Source organism: Petaurus breviceps, unplaced genomic scaffold (genome assembly GCF_028583685.1).
Source record: "Petaurus breviceps papuanus isolate PSGF00001 unplaced genomic scaffold, PetGlider_PUasm1.0 91133, whole genome shotgun sequence".
NCBI lineage: Eukaryota > Metazoa > Chordata > Mammalia > Diprotodontia > Petauridae > Petaurus > Petaurus breviceps.
In genome coordinates, this window is record NW_027187419.1 from 52120123 (window position 1) to 52137993 (window position 17871).

Here is a 17871-nt window from a genome sequence, read left to right on the forward strand (position 1 = left end):
AGTTTAAATTTGTGTCACCCTGGGCAAATCACTTAACCTCTGTTTACCTCAGCTTTCTTGATTGTAAAATGAGGATAATAGCTCCTACTTCATAGGGTTTTTGATAGGATTAAATGAGATAATATTGGTAAAGTGTTAGCACAGTGCCTAGCACACAACAGGAGCTATGTAAATGCTTATTTCTTTTCCCTTTGTGATTCTTGTCTGTCTTTAACAATAAATACACTCCCAACATAATGAGATAGAATACTGGAAATTATTTTATAAGTTAAAAAATGCACTAAATTTTGTTAATGCTTTGAATTTAGCAACTTCAAAGATTCTTTGTAAAATATTATGGAATGTAAAATGCCACTAGAAAGGATGAGAGTTGGAATATCTGGGTTATATAACTTCACATATGGGCTAGAGACCTTGGTAATCATGACTTCTAGCCGCCTTATTTCAGAAATGTAAATACCAAGTCCTAGAGAATCAAGAATGCACTAATAATGAGAATTTCACATTACAAAGTGATAGGCAGTATCCACATAGGCGATTTGAGGACAGAAAAAGTAAACCCGATCCTCTCAAATTGCAATACCTATAGCCCATCTATAAAGTTAACCCTACATGTGTAAATGAAGACTTAAAAATTCTCCATATTTAACATCCTATTTAATTTATTCATTAGTGAATTTTAAAGGGCAATGTAGTTTTCTTAGTTTCTAATTTAATTTTAAAAAATTTTATATTTAAAATTTCACATTATTTTTTAAATTTCGAGTTGTAATTTCCCTCCAGCCCCTTCTCCATCCATTAAGAAGGCAAGCAACATATCCATTATGCATGTGAAGTCATGTGAAACATTTTCATATTAGCCATATCGAACTCCCCCCTCCCCCCCCAAAAAAGGCAAGAAACAGTAAGTGAAAAAAGTATGCTTCAGTTTGCATTCAGAATTCCTCAATTCTCTTTATGGATGTAGATACCACTTTTCATTTTAAGTCCTTTGGAATTGCCTTCGATTATTGGCTTGATCAGAGTAGCTAAGTCTCGTAGAGTTGAGCACTATCATAGTATTGCTGTTGCTGTGTGCAATGTTCTCCTGGTTCAGCTCACTTTACTTTTCATCAGTTCATGTAAGTCTTCCCAGGTTTTCTGAAGCCACCCCTCAACCCCCACCCTCATCCCCTAAATTTCCATACCACCACAAAAAAAGAGCTACTGTAGATATTTTTGTACATAGAGGTTCTTTTCCTTTTTCTTTTATCTCTTTAGGATACAGACCCAAGTGGTATTGCTGGGTCCAGTGGTTTTATAGCTTTTGGGCATAGTTCCAAATTGTTCTTTAGAAGGGTTAGAGTAGTTTACAGCTCCACATTAGCAGCCCTCTTTTTTCATAGCGCCTCCAACATTTTTGTCTTTTTACTTTTCTTTCCCATTAACTAATTTGGTGAGTGTAAACTGGTACCTTAGAGTTGTTTTAATTTGCAGTTCTTTAATTATTAATACCTTAGAGTATTTTTTCATATGGCTATTGATGGCTTTGATTCTTTTTCTGGAAACTACCTGTTCATATCCTTTGACTATCAGTTGGAGAATGGCCCTTATTTTTATAAATTTGACTTAGGTTGTCTATAAATTTAAGAAATGAGGTCTTTAGCAAAAAAATTTCTATCGTTTTCCCCCCTTATTCTTCCTTTTCTTCCAATTTTGACTATTGGTTTTGTGTAAAACCTTTTTTTGTTCAGTTCTTTTTTGTTGTTGTTTTTGCTTTTTGGAGGGGGGAACGCTGGGCAATTGGGTTTAAGTGACTTGCCCACAGTCACATGGCTAGTAAATGTTAAGTGTCTGAGGTCACATTTGAACTCAGGTCCTCCTGACTCTAGGGCCAGTGCTCTATTCACTGTGCCACCTAGCCTCCCCAATGTGTAAAACCTCTGTCTTCTCCCAAATAGAGTTCTATTCTAACCTTTCTTATTGATTTACTATGATAAAAGATAGGCTGTTTTATTTAAAATCAAAAAACCTCACATTCAGAAAATAAATTAGAGATAGTATTTTAATCTGAAGAGAAAACTGAAGCTTAAGAGAAATGACTAGTCCAAGATCATGTGGCAAGTTAATGGTAAACTAGAACTCAAGTCTTTTGACTTCAGTTCTTTTTCCTATAATAAACTGTACTACTTACCACTAAGAACTTGACATGAAGAAATAAGCCAGGGTTTTTCCAGAGACAAAAAATTCCTTCACATTTAAGAGACAATTGTCAGTTTCTTTCTGGGTTATGTTGGCTCTGACACAGTGCTTTGACCTCTAGACATGTCATTCTAATTCAGCAGACATTTAAGTCTGGTTTGTGTAGAATGAGATCTTAAATTAGATAAGAGTTTGACATGGCCTCTGCCTTCATAGGCATTGCCATTGCAAGTGTCTAAGAAAATAAGACTGAGTTATGAGGATAGTTGAAGGAAATATATATGTATATATGTATACTATATATGTGTATGTGTAGGAGGGTATATGTGTGTATATGTATGTACATGTATACATAGAGAGCACAAGATGAGTTGAATATGAAGGGATAATATCTAAAAAATAAAATTAAGAGGTGAGAGAGGAATATATTGGGAAAAGGAGAGAGGGAGAGAGAGAATAGGGTAAATTATTTCACATAAAAGAGGCAAAAGAAAAGTGTGGAAGGGAAGAGCAGGAAGGTGAAAAGGAATGGGTCAACCTTATTCTCATTAGATTTGGCTTAAGGAGGGAATAACATACATACTCAATTGGGTATTTTATCCTATAGGAAAGTAGGAGGGAAAGGAATAAGAGGGGGGATGATAGAAGAGAGGGCAGATTCAGGGAGAGGGTAGTTAGGAGCAAACACTTGAAAAGAGACAGGTTCAAAGGAGAAACTAGGATAAATGGGAGGCAGGATAGGATGGAGGGAAATATAGTTAGTCTCTCACAATGTAACTACTACGGAAATGTTTTGCATAACTACACATGTACAGTCTGTATTGAATTGCTTGTCTTCCCTGTGGGGGTGGGTGAGGAGAGAAGGGAAAGAATCTGGAAATCAGTTTTAAAAACAAATGTTAAAAAAAAATTGGTTTTTTTTTTACATGCAACTGGGAAATAAGATATACAGGCAGTGGAGTACAGAAATCCATCTTGCCCGACGAGAAAATAAGGGAGGAGGGGAAATAGGGGAGGACATAAGAGAACACATTGAGAGAAAGGGTATTCAGTATGCTTGCTCTCTTGGGGTAGGTGGTAGAGGAGAGATGGGGGAGAATTTGTAACTCAAAAATCTTGTGGAAATAAATGTTGAAAACTAAAAAATTTATTTAAAAGCCATATTTTTATTTATTTTGTTAAATATTTCCAAATTACATGTAAAATAAATTTAACAATCATCTTAAAAAATATTGAATTCCAAATTCTCTCCTTCCTTCCTGCCCCTCCCTTGGGAGGGCAAACAGTTTGATATATATTGTGCATGTGAGATCATGCAAAGCATATTTTCTTTATTATCCATGTTTCAAAAGAAAACACGGACAAAAAATAAAGAAGTTTTTTAAAAAGCAAAAAAAAAAAAGAAAATGAGACTAAGGGCTTGTACTAGAGTAATTACAGTATGAATAAAGGAGAAAGGTTGCAAATGATTGGATATCAAAGATAATCCAGTTGCATAAACTCGTAGGTGGATGGGTATTAGTGGTTACACACAAAAATTCATGTATTTTGCATTATAAATGTATGAGGTATAAAGTTGTGTGAGATCCTAAAACTAGGAGAAAGGTCGTCATCTAGGGCGTGGCTTCTTAAGCCTTTTCCACTTGGGACCGCTTTTCCCGTTTTCATGATCTGAGGGCATTCGCAGTGCAAAGTGCACATGCTTTGTGTTCAGAACCAAGGCTGCAACGAAGTTGTGCGGTGCAACACAGGCAAGCACTGCCTGAAACACCTCAGATTCATTACGTTTGAGTTTTAATTAATTTTTGGTTATTGTACATTCAGTTTTGGGTTTGTTTGTTTTGCTGTTTTACTTTTTTAACTTGTTACATTTAACTGTTGGCAAATTTTTCGTGACCCCATGGTCATGACCCATAGTTTAAGGAGTGCTAATCTAGAGCAGAGGTGTCAAATTGAATCTTAGAGGGCTGCCCAAGCCAGATTAAAATGTAATTGGGAAATATTTACTAAAGCACAAGACAACATAGGTAATATTTGTGGTTTTTAAAATTAATATGTGACTCTGCTTGAGTTTAACAACTTTTATCTAGGGGGATGGGTAAATGGGGGCATTTAAGTTGTATCAGTAGGCAGAAATTCAAAAGATTGAGGAAATAAAGTTATAAATCATCTTGAACAAAAGCATGGATGCAAGAAAGCACAGGATTGTTTTAGAGTACGTATTAGACCTTTTTAGTTAGAGTGAAGAATCTGTGAGAGGGAGTGATAGGAGTTTAAGAATGAAAAGCTGGAATAATACCAGAAAAGTTTGAACTTGATTTTTTTTTTAACAGAGGGTTGTCATGACTAGATTTCTACATAAACATTTTGGCATTTATTTGAGGACTTGGTTGGAGTGGGGAGGAAGAGGAGACAAAGATCTGAAAGGAAACCATTGCAAGAATCTAAGCAGATGGTACTGAGGGCCTGTGTTAGGTGATTACAGTATAAAGGATGAATGGATGCAGTGATAGGACTTTGTAAAATGATTGGATATCAAAGTCAAACCAAAGATTATTAATGGGAGATCTTTGTTAAATGAAGAAGTGGAGAATTCCTAAGGGTTGACAATTGCTATAGCAAGGACATGGAGGAAGCAGAAGGGAATAGGTTCAAGAATGGCAGAGGTACATGTGTTAACCTTAGAATAGTGAAGTCAGAATGAAGGGCAGTTTAGAAGAAAGATAATGAGCTTGGTTTTGGATGTAATTCAGTTTGATGGGACATCCAGGTAAAAGTGCCTTGTGGGCAAAGGGAAATGTCAGTCTGTAACTTGGGAAAGAGGTCAGTACTAGAGATAAAAGATTGGGATATTTATCTATAGAGAGTTGAAGTCCTGAGAGTAAATAACATTGTTGAGGGAAAAGGGTATAGAGCAAGGGTGGGGAACCTGTGACCCTCTAGGTCTTCAAGTTTGGTCTTTTGACTAAATCCAGACCTCACAGAAAAATCCTTTTATTAAAGGGATTTGTTCTGTGAGGTTTGGATTCAGTCAAAGGGCCACACTTGCGGACCTAGAGGGTCACATGTCTCCTTGAGACTGCAGGTTCCCCACCCCTGGTATAGAGAAACAAGACCCAAAATAGACCCATGGGGAATGCTCACTTTAAGGGATCAGAAAGATGATGTGTCCAGGAGACAGAGGAGTATTTAGAAAGGTGGGAGAGGTACCTTGGAGAGTTTTGTGTCCCCAAAACTATGGGAAAGAGGCTATCAGTAGGATGGTATATGGTCAGCTGTCAGAAGTTGCAAAGAGGTAAAAGAAAAATTCTGCTGAAAAGAGGTCATTTGGTTTGGCAATCAAGTCATTAAGCTTTGAGGAAACAATTTGATTCAGTAGACTGGTGTTGTTAGAAGACCCCTTGCATGGGATGAGGAGAAAGTGGATGATGAAGTTGAAAATCCAGTATGGACAACTTCTAATTTTCCTTTAAAATTTTTCAGTTAACAAGAATTTCATTTTTCTCCTCCCAACTCCTTTCTGTCCACCAATAAAAAGAAACAAAAACAGAACTGGTAAGAAATACATATAGTCAAGTAAAACAAATTCCCACATTGTTATGGACAACTCCAAGAAGTAAATAATGACAAGAGCTGAGGAAATACTTTTTTTTTAAGAGTTGGGGAAAATTTTAAATTTTTTTAGGCAGGTATTGAATCCTTAGTAAGGGAGAAGTTGAAGATTCCTAAAGGGTGATAAAGGCAGTTAGGTGGTATAGTAGATAGACTACCAAGACTAGAGTTAGGAAGACTCATCTTGAGTACAAATCTGGCCTCAGACCCTTCCTCCATGTGCGACCCTGTCATTTAACCCTGTTTGCTTCAGTTTCCTCATCTATAAAATGATCTGAAGAAGGAATGGGCAAACCACTCCAGTATCTTTGCCAAGAAAACCCAAATGGGGTCACAAAGAGTTGGACACGACAGGGGAGGGAAAAGACTGAACAACGATGAAAGGGTAATAGATAATTGCTATAGCAAGCACATGGAGGAAGCACATGGGAATGTGATTGAGGATGGCAAGTATAGGTATTAGCCTTAATTAGTAGGAATATGTCCTCAGTGACTGGAAGGGAGTAATTCTTAGTAAGTTATTGTCAGTATTTTGAAGTAGAATATTTTCACATTTAGTTATTGACAATACTCTTGGGAGTATTTGGAACAAATTTTTTATTCCCAGACTGGCTTCTTGTCTCTTGACTGACTGCCTGGCGGTATTCCCCTTCCTTCCTGCCACATAGCAAGGCAACAACCAGTGGATAGATTTAAGAATATTTGTTTTGAGTGTATTTGTTTTACTTAAACTGAATCTACATGGATTTTTTTTTTTTTTATAATTCTCACCTACTTCTTTCTTCAGTCTAGGAGAAGATGTGTCTGTAAAAATTTATTTTCTCTAGAGTACTTTTGATGGACCTGGGGGTACCTATGCTACTGCAGTGCTCCCTTAGAGCTATCTGAATATTAAATTTATCATAAAAAGGAAATTACTACCACATTAAATGAGTATGAATAAATGGCATTAAAGATGCATTAACCTAAACATCCTCTAAATGCTTTCCAAATAGATTTCGTTCTGAAGACAGTGAAGGCACTGGACAGAATGTTCACAAGCATACTAATAAGAAGGAATCTTCAAATTGTGACACATACCTGTCTGTAGAAAAGAATAAGTTTGAAATTACTGCAACAGATGATGAAGCACAGCCCCCCAAACAGCATGAGACTGGCGATTCATGTTTAGAAGTAAAGAGTACACAGCACCAAGATGAAAGAGTGTCTGTGTCTTCCCCTAAAACTGTTGCTGTTTTACCTCAGATGGGATCTAGCCCTGATGTGATCATAGAAGAAATTATTGAAGAGGATCAAGAAAGTAAGTTAAGTGGAATTAAGTCATCCCAATAAAAATTCACATTTGTAAGGGAAGAGATAAGCCTCCAGACTGGTATCTTTCTTACTCTACTAACTAGCTTCCTGCTGACATTGCAGATCTTAAGAAGATTAGTATTATTTCCTTATGATCCCAAACCTGTTGTATCTGTCAGTGCCCCTTTGGTTTTTCCCTTCTCTGTCCCTAATTTCTGTTCCCTCTCTGCACTTTTATAGCCATCCGTGTTTTCATTGTGGTGATAGCTAAATGAGTTCATCTGATACGTTATTTATGAATGTGATTGGTTTGATAAAGCATTGGAAAAATTAGTCCACATAATTTAGATGTACCGTATAAGGTGTGACTAAAATGATGGTAGTTTTTGTGTATCTTCTTCACTCAGCCTCATTTCTTAGTGACATCTCAAAATCCTTGTAGAAATTACTCAAGTTAAATTCTTCTGATACAAAGACTTTTACCACTTACCAATGAATATATAAAACGTTTTTAAAAGTAAAATGCTATACAGTTAAATAATTGTGATATAAGGCTAAATATCTACCATAGTCTGCAGTCTTATTTACCTTTAGCACCTTGCTTAAAAGATAGGCAGCATGACCTGGTATGGGCTGCTTTTGGTGCCCATGAACAATTTTGCTTTTTTCTCTTTTTCTTACTTTATGTACTGCTTCCTTCTTTTTTGCCTTCAAACACACCTAGATCTCTCCCCTATCCTTAAAAATACTTCACTACACCATAATACACCCTCAAGTTCTTGTCCTACATTTCTCTTCCCTTTCTCAGCCAAACTCCCTGACAAAATTATTTAAACATCAGGCCTTTACTTTCTCATTCACCGATACCCCTTGAAAGTCTTATTTCCAGCCTCACTATTCAACTGAAACTGCTTTCTGCAAAGTTACCAGTGATCTCTTAATTTCTAAAATCTGATGACCCTTTTCTCAGTTCTCATCTTTCTTTGACACTGTGCTGTATTTGATGTGGTTGACTTCGTTGATACTCTCTCCTCTTTGGGTTTTTGTGATACTGTTCTTTCCTGGTTCTTCTCCTACCTGTCTTAGCAGTTCAGTCTCTTTTGCAGGCACATTATCCATATCATGCCATCTAATTGATCTAATTGTGGTTGTACCCCCCCCCCCCACCCCAAGATCTTACCCTAGGCCACTTTCTTTCTCTTTGCTATCTCAGTAACTTCATAAACTTCCATGGAGTTAACTATTATATCTGTGCAGATGACTCACAGATATTTAGTCCTATTCTCTTCCTTAAGCTTCAGTCCTGTATTACCAATTACCTGTTGGACATTTTAAATGAGATGTCATGCATATATCTAAAACAACATGGTGAAAACTAAACTCATTATCTTTTTCCCCCAAACATCACTATTCCAGTCACCCAAGTTTGTAATCTTAGCATTATCCTGAACTCCTCACTATACCTCACCTCATACTATCAGTTACAAAATCTTGCCTTTTCTATCTTCATGACATCTCCCTCACTCAACCTCTTTGTACACATACAGCTTTAGCTTTAGTTCAGGCTTTCATCATTTTTCACCCGTGTTACTGCGTCAGGGTCCTTATAGTTCTTCCTGCTTCAAATCTCTCCTCATTACAGTCCATCATCCACACTGCTGCCAAAGATTTTTTCCTTAAATGCAAATCTGCCATGTGAAAGTCCTTTCCCTCCCCAGTTCTGTGGCACTCCCTATTTGTCTCTATTATCAAATCTAAACTTTTCTGGTTAGCCTTTGAAGTTCTTCACAAAGCAGCCACAGCCTCTTTCCAACCTCATCAATTATTATTCTCCCTCTTGCACTTTTTATGATCCAGCCAAATTGGCCTTCTTTCTTCATCACATGTGACATTCTAGTCCCATTTCTATAACTTTGCATTGGCTATCCCCAATACCTGGGATCTGCTCCCTCTTCACCTCAGAGAATCCCTTTTTTCCTTCCAGATCTAATTCAAGCACCAACTTCTACATGAAACACTTTGTGATCACCCTAACTACTAGTACCCTTCCTCTCAAATTAATGTGTATTAACCAATTTGGTTTACTTATATTTTATTTATAATCTGTATATATGTACGTATATGCTTTATCTTAGAATGTAAGCTTCTTTCAAAGAGCAGTTTTGTCATTCATTGTACTTCAGTGTCTAGCACAGTTCCTGGCATATAGAAGACATTTAATAAATAAATGCTTGTTGGTTGGTTATTTCAAAATGACACTGAATAGAAAGAAACTTTAGGTGATAATCTTACTGCCAATAGACTATTTTAAGAATTTCTGGAAAGTTGGGAGAATCCATCATTCCATTAATTTCTGATGCAATGTCTTGCCATTTCAAGCATAACTTTTAATATTATATGCTATTGTCATCATTAACAAGATTAATACAATTGCATTTGTTTTTTATTTTGGTGAAGCATACTTCATAGAGCACATTGTGGAGGCTCCTAGACATCAAAAAAAACCTTTGCAGAAAAAATTGGTACCTTCTGGACTGAAAGCAGGTAAATTACAACAACTACCTATATCTGATCTTGTGAGATTTGTAGTATGTATTTTAACACCTCATTTATCTAGCACTTTTTTAGAAATAAAGTGAATTATTTTGGTAGCTAAAACTAATCCATTTAAATTCTAAACTCTGTAAAGCCATTTTTTTTTAATGAAAGTCTTTCTGACTTCTTTCTACTTTTAAAGTATAGGCAGCCAGATATGGTGACACTCACTTGCAACCCCAGCTACCAGAGGCTGACTGGCTGACTCTTGATCAGTAGTTCTGAACTGCAAAGGGCTATGCTGAACAGGTGTCTGCACCTCAGTTCAGTATCAATCTTTGTCCAATTCCCATGCCCCCACCTACTATACCCCCCACAAAGTTATGGATGACAGATTTATGGGTTGTATACAATTATATACCAGTAATGAGAAGAAAAGGCTAAGTTTCATGCATTGAAGTGAAATGAGTTATAATCAATGTTAACCTCTAAAGCTCTTAAAAGTCCTGGGAATTCCCTCAAATTACTCAACCTAATCCTCTGCCTTTTCCTCATCTGTTTAAAACTTCAGTTCATCAAGGGTCAGCATTAGGGAATAAGAAGTCTTGTTTTGTTTGAATATTATTTTTCCATTTTGTTAAATTATCAGTATCACAGAAGTATTGCTTTCTCCTGTTCATTTCTGAGATGATTAGGCTTGTTTAGGGGTAACCTGGAACACTTACCACCACCACATCCAATATTACTTTAAAAGGAAAATGTGTTCTAACTTCCAAACAGCTGACTTAATGAACTTTGGGGACAATGCCCATTGGTAAATTGTGAGCAGACCATATTATCAGAGACTTGAAGAATTCATTATTTTATGTGTTCCACGTGTTGTGACCAAAAGCCTTTTCTGTTTTGAACATCTTTTAGGACACCTCAGTGTTCTAGAGATTGGAACATTGATTTCTCTAAGAAAATGTAATTGCAAATTATTCTTTGTAAGGGTCATTAATTAGAACCCAACTTATATCTTACTCATTTAGTTTGTGTGATGACTCTCTTCTGCAGGTTCTCTAGAACTAGTTTTTGTGAGCCATGTAATACATCCTTGCCACTTTTATATTCGGAAGTATTCACAAAAGAAAAATGCAACAGTATTGGAAAAGAAGTTGAATCATTTTTGCAACAAGAGTCTATGCCTCAGTCCTTCAGATATTTTGGAGCTAGGTAATTAAGAAATATCACTCAAAATGTTAATATTTTTGCATCAAGGATACTTTAATATGGTAATGTTGACCTGGATAGGTAGAAGAATCTCTGAATATAGGTTTTGCTCCTGAACAGCAGGAAAACTATAGTAGTCTCCTAAATGTTTCTTTATTATATTTATTGTAAGTAGATTAATTTAACACATCCTATATATTTGTAAACATTTAAAAGATAGATGATTTTGAAAAATTATTAAATGGTCAGGGAATATAACATTATTCAACTTCTTAGCCTATGATAAAGGAAATATTTTGGGAGATAATATGACCAAGTGAAACCTACAAAGAAAAACAATTAGTAAATTTATTGTCATTTTGCTTTTACCGCACTTTTTATCATGGCATATTTTTTGGGTTGCTCATAGGTATTTTCCAAACAAAAATGTTGACTATGTGGCCCCTTAATTTTAAATGCACAAACTAGGATTACATAATAGCAGAATTTTTAGAGCTGGGACAGAATTTAATTTTGGAGGGAGGGGAGTTATTTTCTACATTTGTTTATATTTTATATTTTAGCATTCTTTTTTAATTTTAATTCCATATTCTCTTTCCCTCCAACCCCCCCACCCACCCATTGAGAAGGCAAGCAGTATGATACCCATTTTACAGTGAAATCATGCAAAACACATTTCTGTATTAGTCATGTTGCCCCCCCCAAAAATGCAAGAAAAATAAAGTGGAAAAAAATCTGCTTCAGTCTGCACTCAGTTCATCAGTTCTATCTCTGGAGGTAGAAAGCGATTTTCATCGAGTCCTTTGTTATGGATCGTTGACTTGAACAGAGTAGCTAAGTTTTGATCTAAAATATGATAGCTAACATTCGATCATTGTTACAGTACTGCTGTAACTACGTATAATGTTCTGGTTCTGCTCACTTCACTTTGTATGAGTTCATATAAGTCTTCCCAGGTTTTCCTGAAACCATCTTGCTCGCCATTTCTTAGAGGACATTCCATCACCATCATATACCACAGTGTATTCAGCCATTCCCCAATTTATGGAGATCTCCTCAATTTCCACTTATTAGCCACCACAAAAAGATCTACTGTAGATATTTTTGTATGAATAGGTCCTTTTCCCTTTTCTTTAATCTCTTTGCCACATAGATCTAGTAGTGGTATTGCTGGGTCCATGGGTATGCACAGTTTTATAGCTCTTTGGGCATAGTTCCAAATTGTTCTCCAGAATGGTTGGAAAATTCATAGTCCCATTAACAGGGCTTTCTTTAGTGTCCTTATTTTTCCACATGCCCTCCAGAATTTGTCCTTTTCTTTTCTATCATCTTATCCAACCTGTTTGGTGTGAGGTAGTACCTCAGAGTTGTTTTAATTTTCATTTCCTTAATTATTAGTGATTTAGAGCATTTTTATATTACTGTTGATAGCTTTGATATCTTTTTCTGAACAATACCTCTTCATATCATTTTACAATTTATCAATTGGGGAATGACTTATTTTTATAAATTTAGTTCAGTTCCCTATATATTTGAGAAATGAAGTCTTTATCAGAGAAACTTGCTGTACAAAATTTTTCCCTTTTCCTTCTAGTTTTGGCTGCATTGATTTTGTTTTTGCAAAAACTGTTTTAATTTTATGGAATCTGAATTATTCATTTTACTTTCCATGACCCTCTCTCTCTTGGTCATAAACTCTTCCCTTATTTATAGATGTGACAGATAAAGTATTCCATGCTCACCTGATTTGCTTATGACATCCACCTTTACATCTAAGACATCTAGCCTTTTTAAAAATTTTTTTTGTTTTTCAAATGCTTTATTAACTTCTCATTTACATCATTCATTTCCACCAGATTTTGAGTTACAAATTTTCTCCCTGTTTTTCTCCTACTCACCGCCCCAAAATAGCAGTCCCACAGGATATCCCTTCCTCCAATCTACTCTCTACCATATCTTCTCCCATATCCCCTTCAACTTTTCCAGTAGGGCATGGTGGATCTCTGTGCCCCAGTGCCTGTATATCTTATTTCCCAATTACATGTAAAATAGTATATATATTTTATATATTATATATAATATATATTTTAAATATTTGATTGTAAAACTTTGAATTCCAGATTCATTCCCTTCCTCCCTTGTCACCCACTCTTACTGGGAAGATAAGCAGTTCAGTACAGGTTGTACATGTGTAGCTAATGCAAAACATTACCATAGTAGATATATTGTAAAAGACTGAGTATATTTACCCCCCTCCTATCCCACCTCCCATTTGTTCTGTTCTCTACTTTTATCCCATCCCTTTTCAAAAGTGGGTGCTTCCAACTTCCCTCCCCCTCAGCCTGCCCTCCCTTCCATCATCCCTCCTCTCATCCACTTCCCCCCTACTCTCTTGTGGGATGAGATACCCTATTTAGTGTGTATGTCATTCCCTCCCCGAGCCAAATTCAGTGAGAATAAGGTTGACCCATTCCCTTTTGCCTTCCTATTCTTCCCCTCTATTGTAACCATTATCTCTTGCCTCTTCTATATGAGATAGCTTACCCCCTTCTGTCTCTCCCCATCTCCTCTCATTATATTCCTCTCTCACCTCTTAATTTCACCTTTTATGTATCATCCCTTCCTATTAAATTGGTCCTGTGCCCTCTATCTATGTATACCTGTAAACATATATACACACATTCACATATGTATTCATACACCCATATACCCTCTGATATAGACATATATATGTTTATATTTCTGTTCCCTTCAACTATTTTCATACTGAGAAAAGTTTCATCAGTTACAATTATTGTTTTTCCATGTAGGAATGTTTATAGTTCAGCTTTGATAAATGGCTTATGATTTCTTTTCCCTGTTTAGCTTCTCATGCTTTTCTTGCTTCTTGTATCTGAATGTCCGATTTTCTGTTCAACTCTGGTTTTTTCATCAAGAATGCTTGAAAGTCCTCTATTCCACTGAATGACCATATTTTCCCCTGAAACATGATACTCAGTTTTTCTGGGTAGGTGATTCTTGGTTTTAATCCCACCTCCTTTGATCTCCGGAATATCATATTCCAAGCCCTTCGATCCCTCAGTGTAGAAGCTGCCAGATCCTGGGTTATCCTGACTGTGTTTCCACAATATTCAAATTGTTTCTTCCTGACTGCTTGTAATATTCTCTCCTTGATATAGGAATTTCAGAATCTGACTATAATATTCCTTGGAGTTTTCTTTTTGGGATCTTTTTCAGGGGGTGATCAGTGGATTCTTTCAACCTCTATTTTACCCTCTGGTTCTAAAACATCAGGGCAGTTTTCCTTGAGAATTTCTTGGAGGATGATTTCTAGGTTCTTTCTTTGATCATGGCTTTCACGTAGTCCAATAATTTTTAAATTATCTCTCCTGGATCTATTTTCCAGGTCAGTGGTTTTTCCAATGAGATATTTCACATTGCCTTCTATTCTTTGTTTGGATCTGTTTAACAGCATCTTGATTTCTCATAAAGTCACTAGCTTCCATTTGCTCCATTCTAATTCTGAAGGAATGATTCTCCTCAGTGAGCTTTTGAGATTCTTTTTCCATCTCACAAATTCGACTTTTTAAGGCCTTCTTCTCCTCATTGTCTTTTTGAGCCTCTTTTGCATTTGAGTTAGTCTGTTTTTTAAGGTGTGATTTTCCTCAGTCAGGCTGTTGACTCTCATTTCATAATTTTCTTGCATCATTCCCATTTCTCTTCCCAATTTTTCCTGCACTTCTATTATTTGCTTCTTAAGGTCCTCTATGGCCTATAACCAGCTCATATTTTTCTTAGAAGCTTTTGGTGCAGGAGTTCTGACTTCACTGTATTCCTGCTGTTCCATGCTTAGATCTTTTTGTCCCCCAAATAGGAGTCTAATATTGGATTGCTTTGCTTGGTTTGCTTCCTTTGCCTGGTCATTTTGCCACTCAATTACTTGACTTTTGGGTTTTCTGCCGCAGTAGGAGTCTGCCATCAGATGGGGGACCTTCATTCCAAACTCTGGGGTTTTCTCAGCTGCCTGAGGTATTAGTTGGGTTCCCTCTCTGAAGCCTCCACACGCTGTCAAGCTGGTTACGCACCCTAGGACCTCCGCTCTAGACTACAATCCAGGCCCAAGCAGGTTAAAGCAAGAGTGATTACCCCTCAGACTGGTCGCTTGGTCGCCCTACACTCTGCAGGCCAGGAGCTGAAGCTGCCACATGGTGGTGGCTGGGCTGCAGTCCTCAGTGCCTTCTCACCCTGGGGGCAAAAGCCAACGCACTTCCAGCTATTGTGTCCCAAAATCCATACTGCACTGACCTCTCACTTTGTCCTTAGCATCTATGTGTTGATAGTTCTTGAAACGGCCACAGCTACTGGTGATCTGGAGTCCCTCCAACCTGCGGTTGGTCGGGCCCACCCTGGAGCTAAAACCTCAGCGTGGGACTGGGCTCGGCTCCCAGAGCGCTGCGCTGGCCAATTCCTTCTGGCCTGCCGGGCTGTCCTCAGTGGGAGGTTAGCTTCTCTGTGTCATTTTGTGGGCTCTGTAGCTCCAAATTTTGTTTAGAGTCCCCTTTTATATGGATTGGAGGTGGTGGGAGCCGGAGCCACACGGAGGTCCTGTTTCTACTCCAGATATCTAGGCATTTTGACCTTATCTTAGTGTGAGATATAGGGCTATACCTGACTTCTGCCAGACTGCTTTCTAGTTTTACCAGCAGTTTTTGTCAGCTAGTGAGTTCTTGCCTTAATATTGAGGATCTTTAGATTTGTCAAATACTTAAGTTACTGTGGTCATTTATTTTTGTGTATTGCATACCTAGTCTATTCCTCTCATTCACCATTATTTCTTAGCCAGTACCAGATAAGATTGTTTTGGTGACTACCACTTTATAGTGTAATTTGAAATTTGGTATACTAGGTTACATTCACTTTTTTTTTTATTGATTTCCTTGGTATTCTTGACCTTTTATTCTTCCAGGTAGATTTTGTTATTTATTTTTCAGGCTTTATAAAATAATTTTTTGGTAGTCTGATTGGTACTGAATAAGTCATTTAGGTAGAATTGTCATTTTTATTATATTGGCTTGACCTACCCATGAGCAAGTAATATTTCTCCAGTTGTTTAGATCTATCTTTATTTGTATGAAAAGTGTTTTCTAATTGTGTTCATATAGTCCTTGGGTTTGTCTGGGCAGGTAGACTCCCAAGTATTTTATATTGTCTGCAGTTATTTTAAATGGACTTTCTTGTTCTTTCTTTTCCTGCTTGTTTTGTTAGTAGGATATGGAAATGCTGATGATTTATATGGATTTATGTTATATCCTGCAACTTTTCTGAAGTTGTTAATTGTTTCAACTAGATTTTTAGTTAATTCTCTCAAGTTCTTTAAGTAGACCTCCATATCATTTGCAAAGAGAGATAGTTTTGTTTCCTTGTTGCCTATTTTTCCGCTTATTTTTTTTTTTTACTGCTGTAGTTATCATTCCTAGTACAATATTGAATAGTAATGGTGATAAATTAACATCTTTGTTTCATCCCTGGTCTAATTATAAAGGTTTCTAGCTTATCTCCATTACAGTTATGTTTGTTCTTAGTTTTGGGTACTACTTATTTTAAGAAAAGCTCCATTTATTCTTGTGCTTTCTGGTATTTTTAATAGAAATGGGACTTATATTTTGTCATACAAAATACTTGTATTTTGTCATTGCATCTTTTGACACAATATGATTTTTGTTGTTTTTGTTATTGATATGGTCATCTTTGCTAATAATTTTCCTAATATTGAATCAGCTCTTCATTTATGATATAAATATGGTATAAAAATTATATAAATCCCAACTGGTCATTGATTTTTGTGATATCTCCTTGTTAGTATTTTATTTAAAATGCTTGCATCAGTATTCATTAGGGAAATTGGTCTGTAGTTTTTTTCCCTCTGTTTTTGCATTCTGTGTTTTAAGTATCAAAACTATATTTGTATCATAGAAGGAATTTGGTCTACAACTTCTGTTTTTTCAAATAATTTAAATAGTAATGGAATTCATTGTTGTTTTTAGTGTTTGGTAAAATTCACTTGTAAATCCATCTGATCTGGGAGATTTTCTTCCTCAGGGTGTTGATTTATTGTTTTGTTTTTTAATAAAACCAACTTCTGGTTTTACTTATTCAGTAGTCTTTTATATTTTTTCAAATTTATTAGTCTCGAATTTTGTTTTCAAGATCTCTATTTTGGTATTTAATTGGGGATTTAAAATTTGTTTATTTGGCTTTTTGGAGGGCAATTGGGGTTTAAGTAACTTCCCCAAGGTCACACGGCTAGTTTTGTGTGTGTGTTAAGTATCTGAGGCCAAATCCAAATTCAGGTCCTCCTGACTCCAGGGCCAGGGCTCTACTCACTGAACCACTTAGCCACCCCTAAAATTTATTCTTTTGGTAGTTTTTTATTTGCTTTTCCAGTTCATTGATGTGATTTCTTTTATTGATAAAGCATTTAGAGATGTAAATTTTCCCATAAGTACTGCTTCGTCTTCATGGGAAAGCACTTTAGATATGATCTAGGCCAAGTCCTTAATTTTATACAGATGAATAAACAAAATGAGAGATGTAAGTTTTCTACAAGTCATACATCCAGTTAGGGCTCAGTTGGAATATAGAATATAAACCTGGGAAAAAGTTGTGGAAAAAGGAGCAAAAGAAAGGTGAGCTGAAGAAAGAAAGGAATCTTGAAGGTTACTTGGAATGCTTTCAAATTATACTGAAAGCTAGAGATGTAATTTAGGGAGGGAATATTTGGGAACATGAAAGGATCAAGAAGAGGATTTGACTTGGAGAAGAGGGAGAGAGAGGGGTGCATTAGAAAGAGGAAAAAAATGGAGGAAGGATGAAGCTGAAAAGCCTGAGGGAAAAGGAGTTGCTCTTACAGTTGACAAGGCTTCATTCAGCAAGTGGAAATTGATAACATTAGGGCCACAGAAGTTTTCTAAGGGGAAATAGCAAGAAAGACAAAAAGTGAAAGAGAGCAAGTAAAACTACTGGCACCTGCACTAAATT

General features: G+C 36.4%; 1 protein-coding gene across 1 annotated transcript in view; it reads left to right on the top strand.

The window, feature by feature from the left end:
• Window positions 1-17871, top strand: part of RNF17 (ring finger protein 17) — a 132420-nt gene that overhangs the window by 35498 nt on the left and 79051 nt on the right. The window contains exons 10-12 of the mRNA XM_069079711.1: window positions 6789-7093; window positions 9544-9630; window positions 10678-10836. Coding sequence (XP_068935812.1) covers window positions 6789-7093; window positions 9544-9630; window positions 10678-10836 — 551 coding nt within the window. The remainder of the gene's footprint in view (window positions 1-6788; window positions 7094-9543; window positions 9631-10677; window positions 10837-17871) is intronic.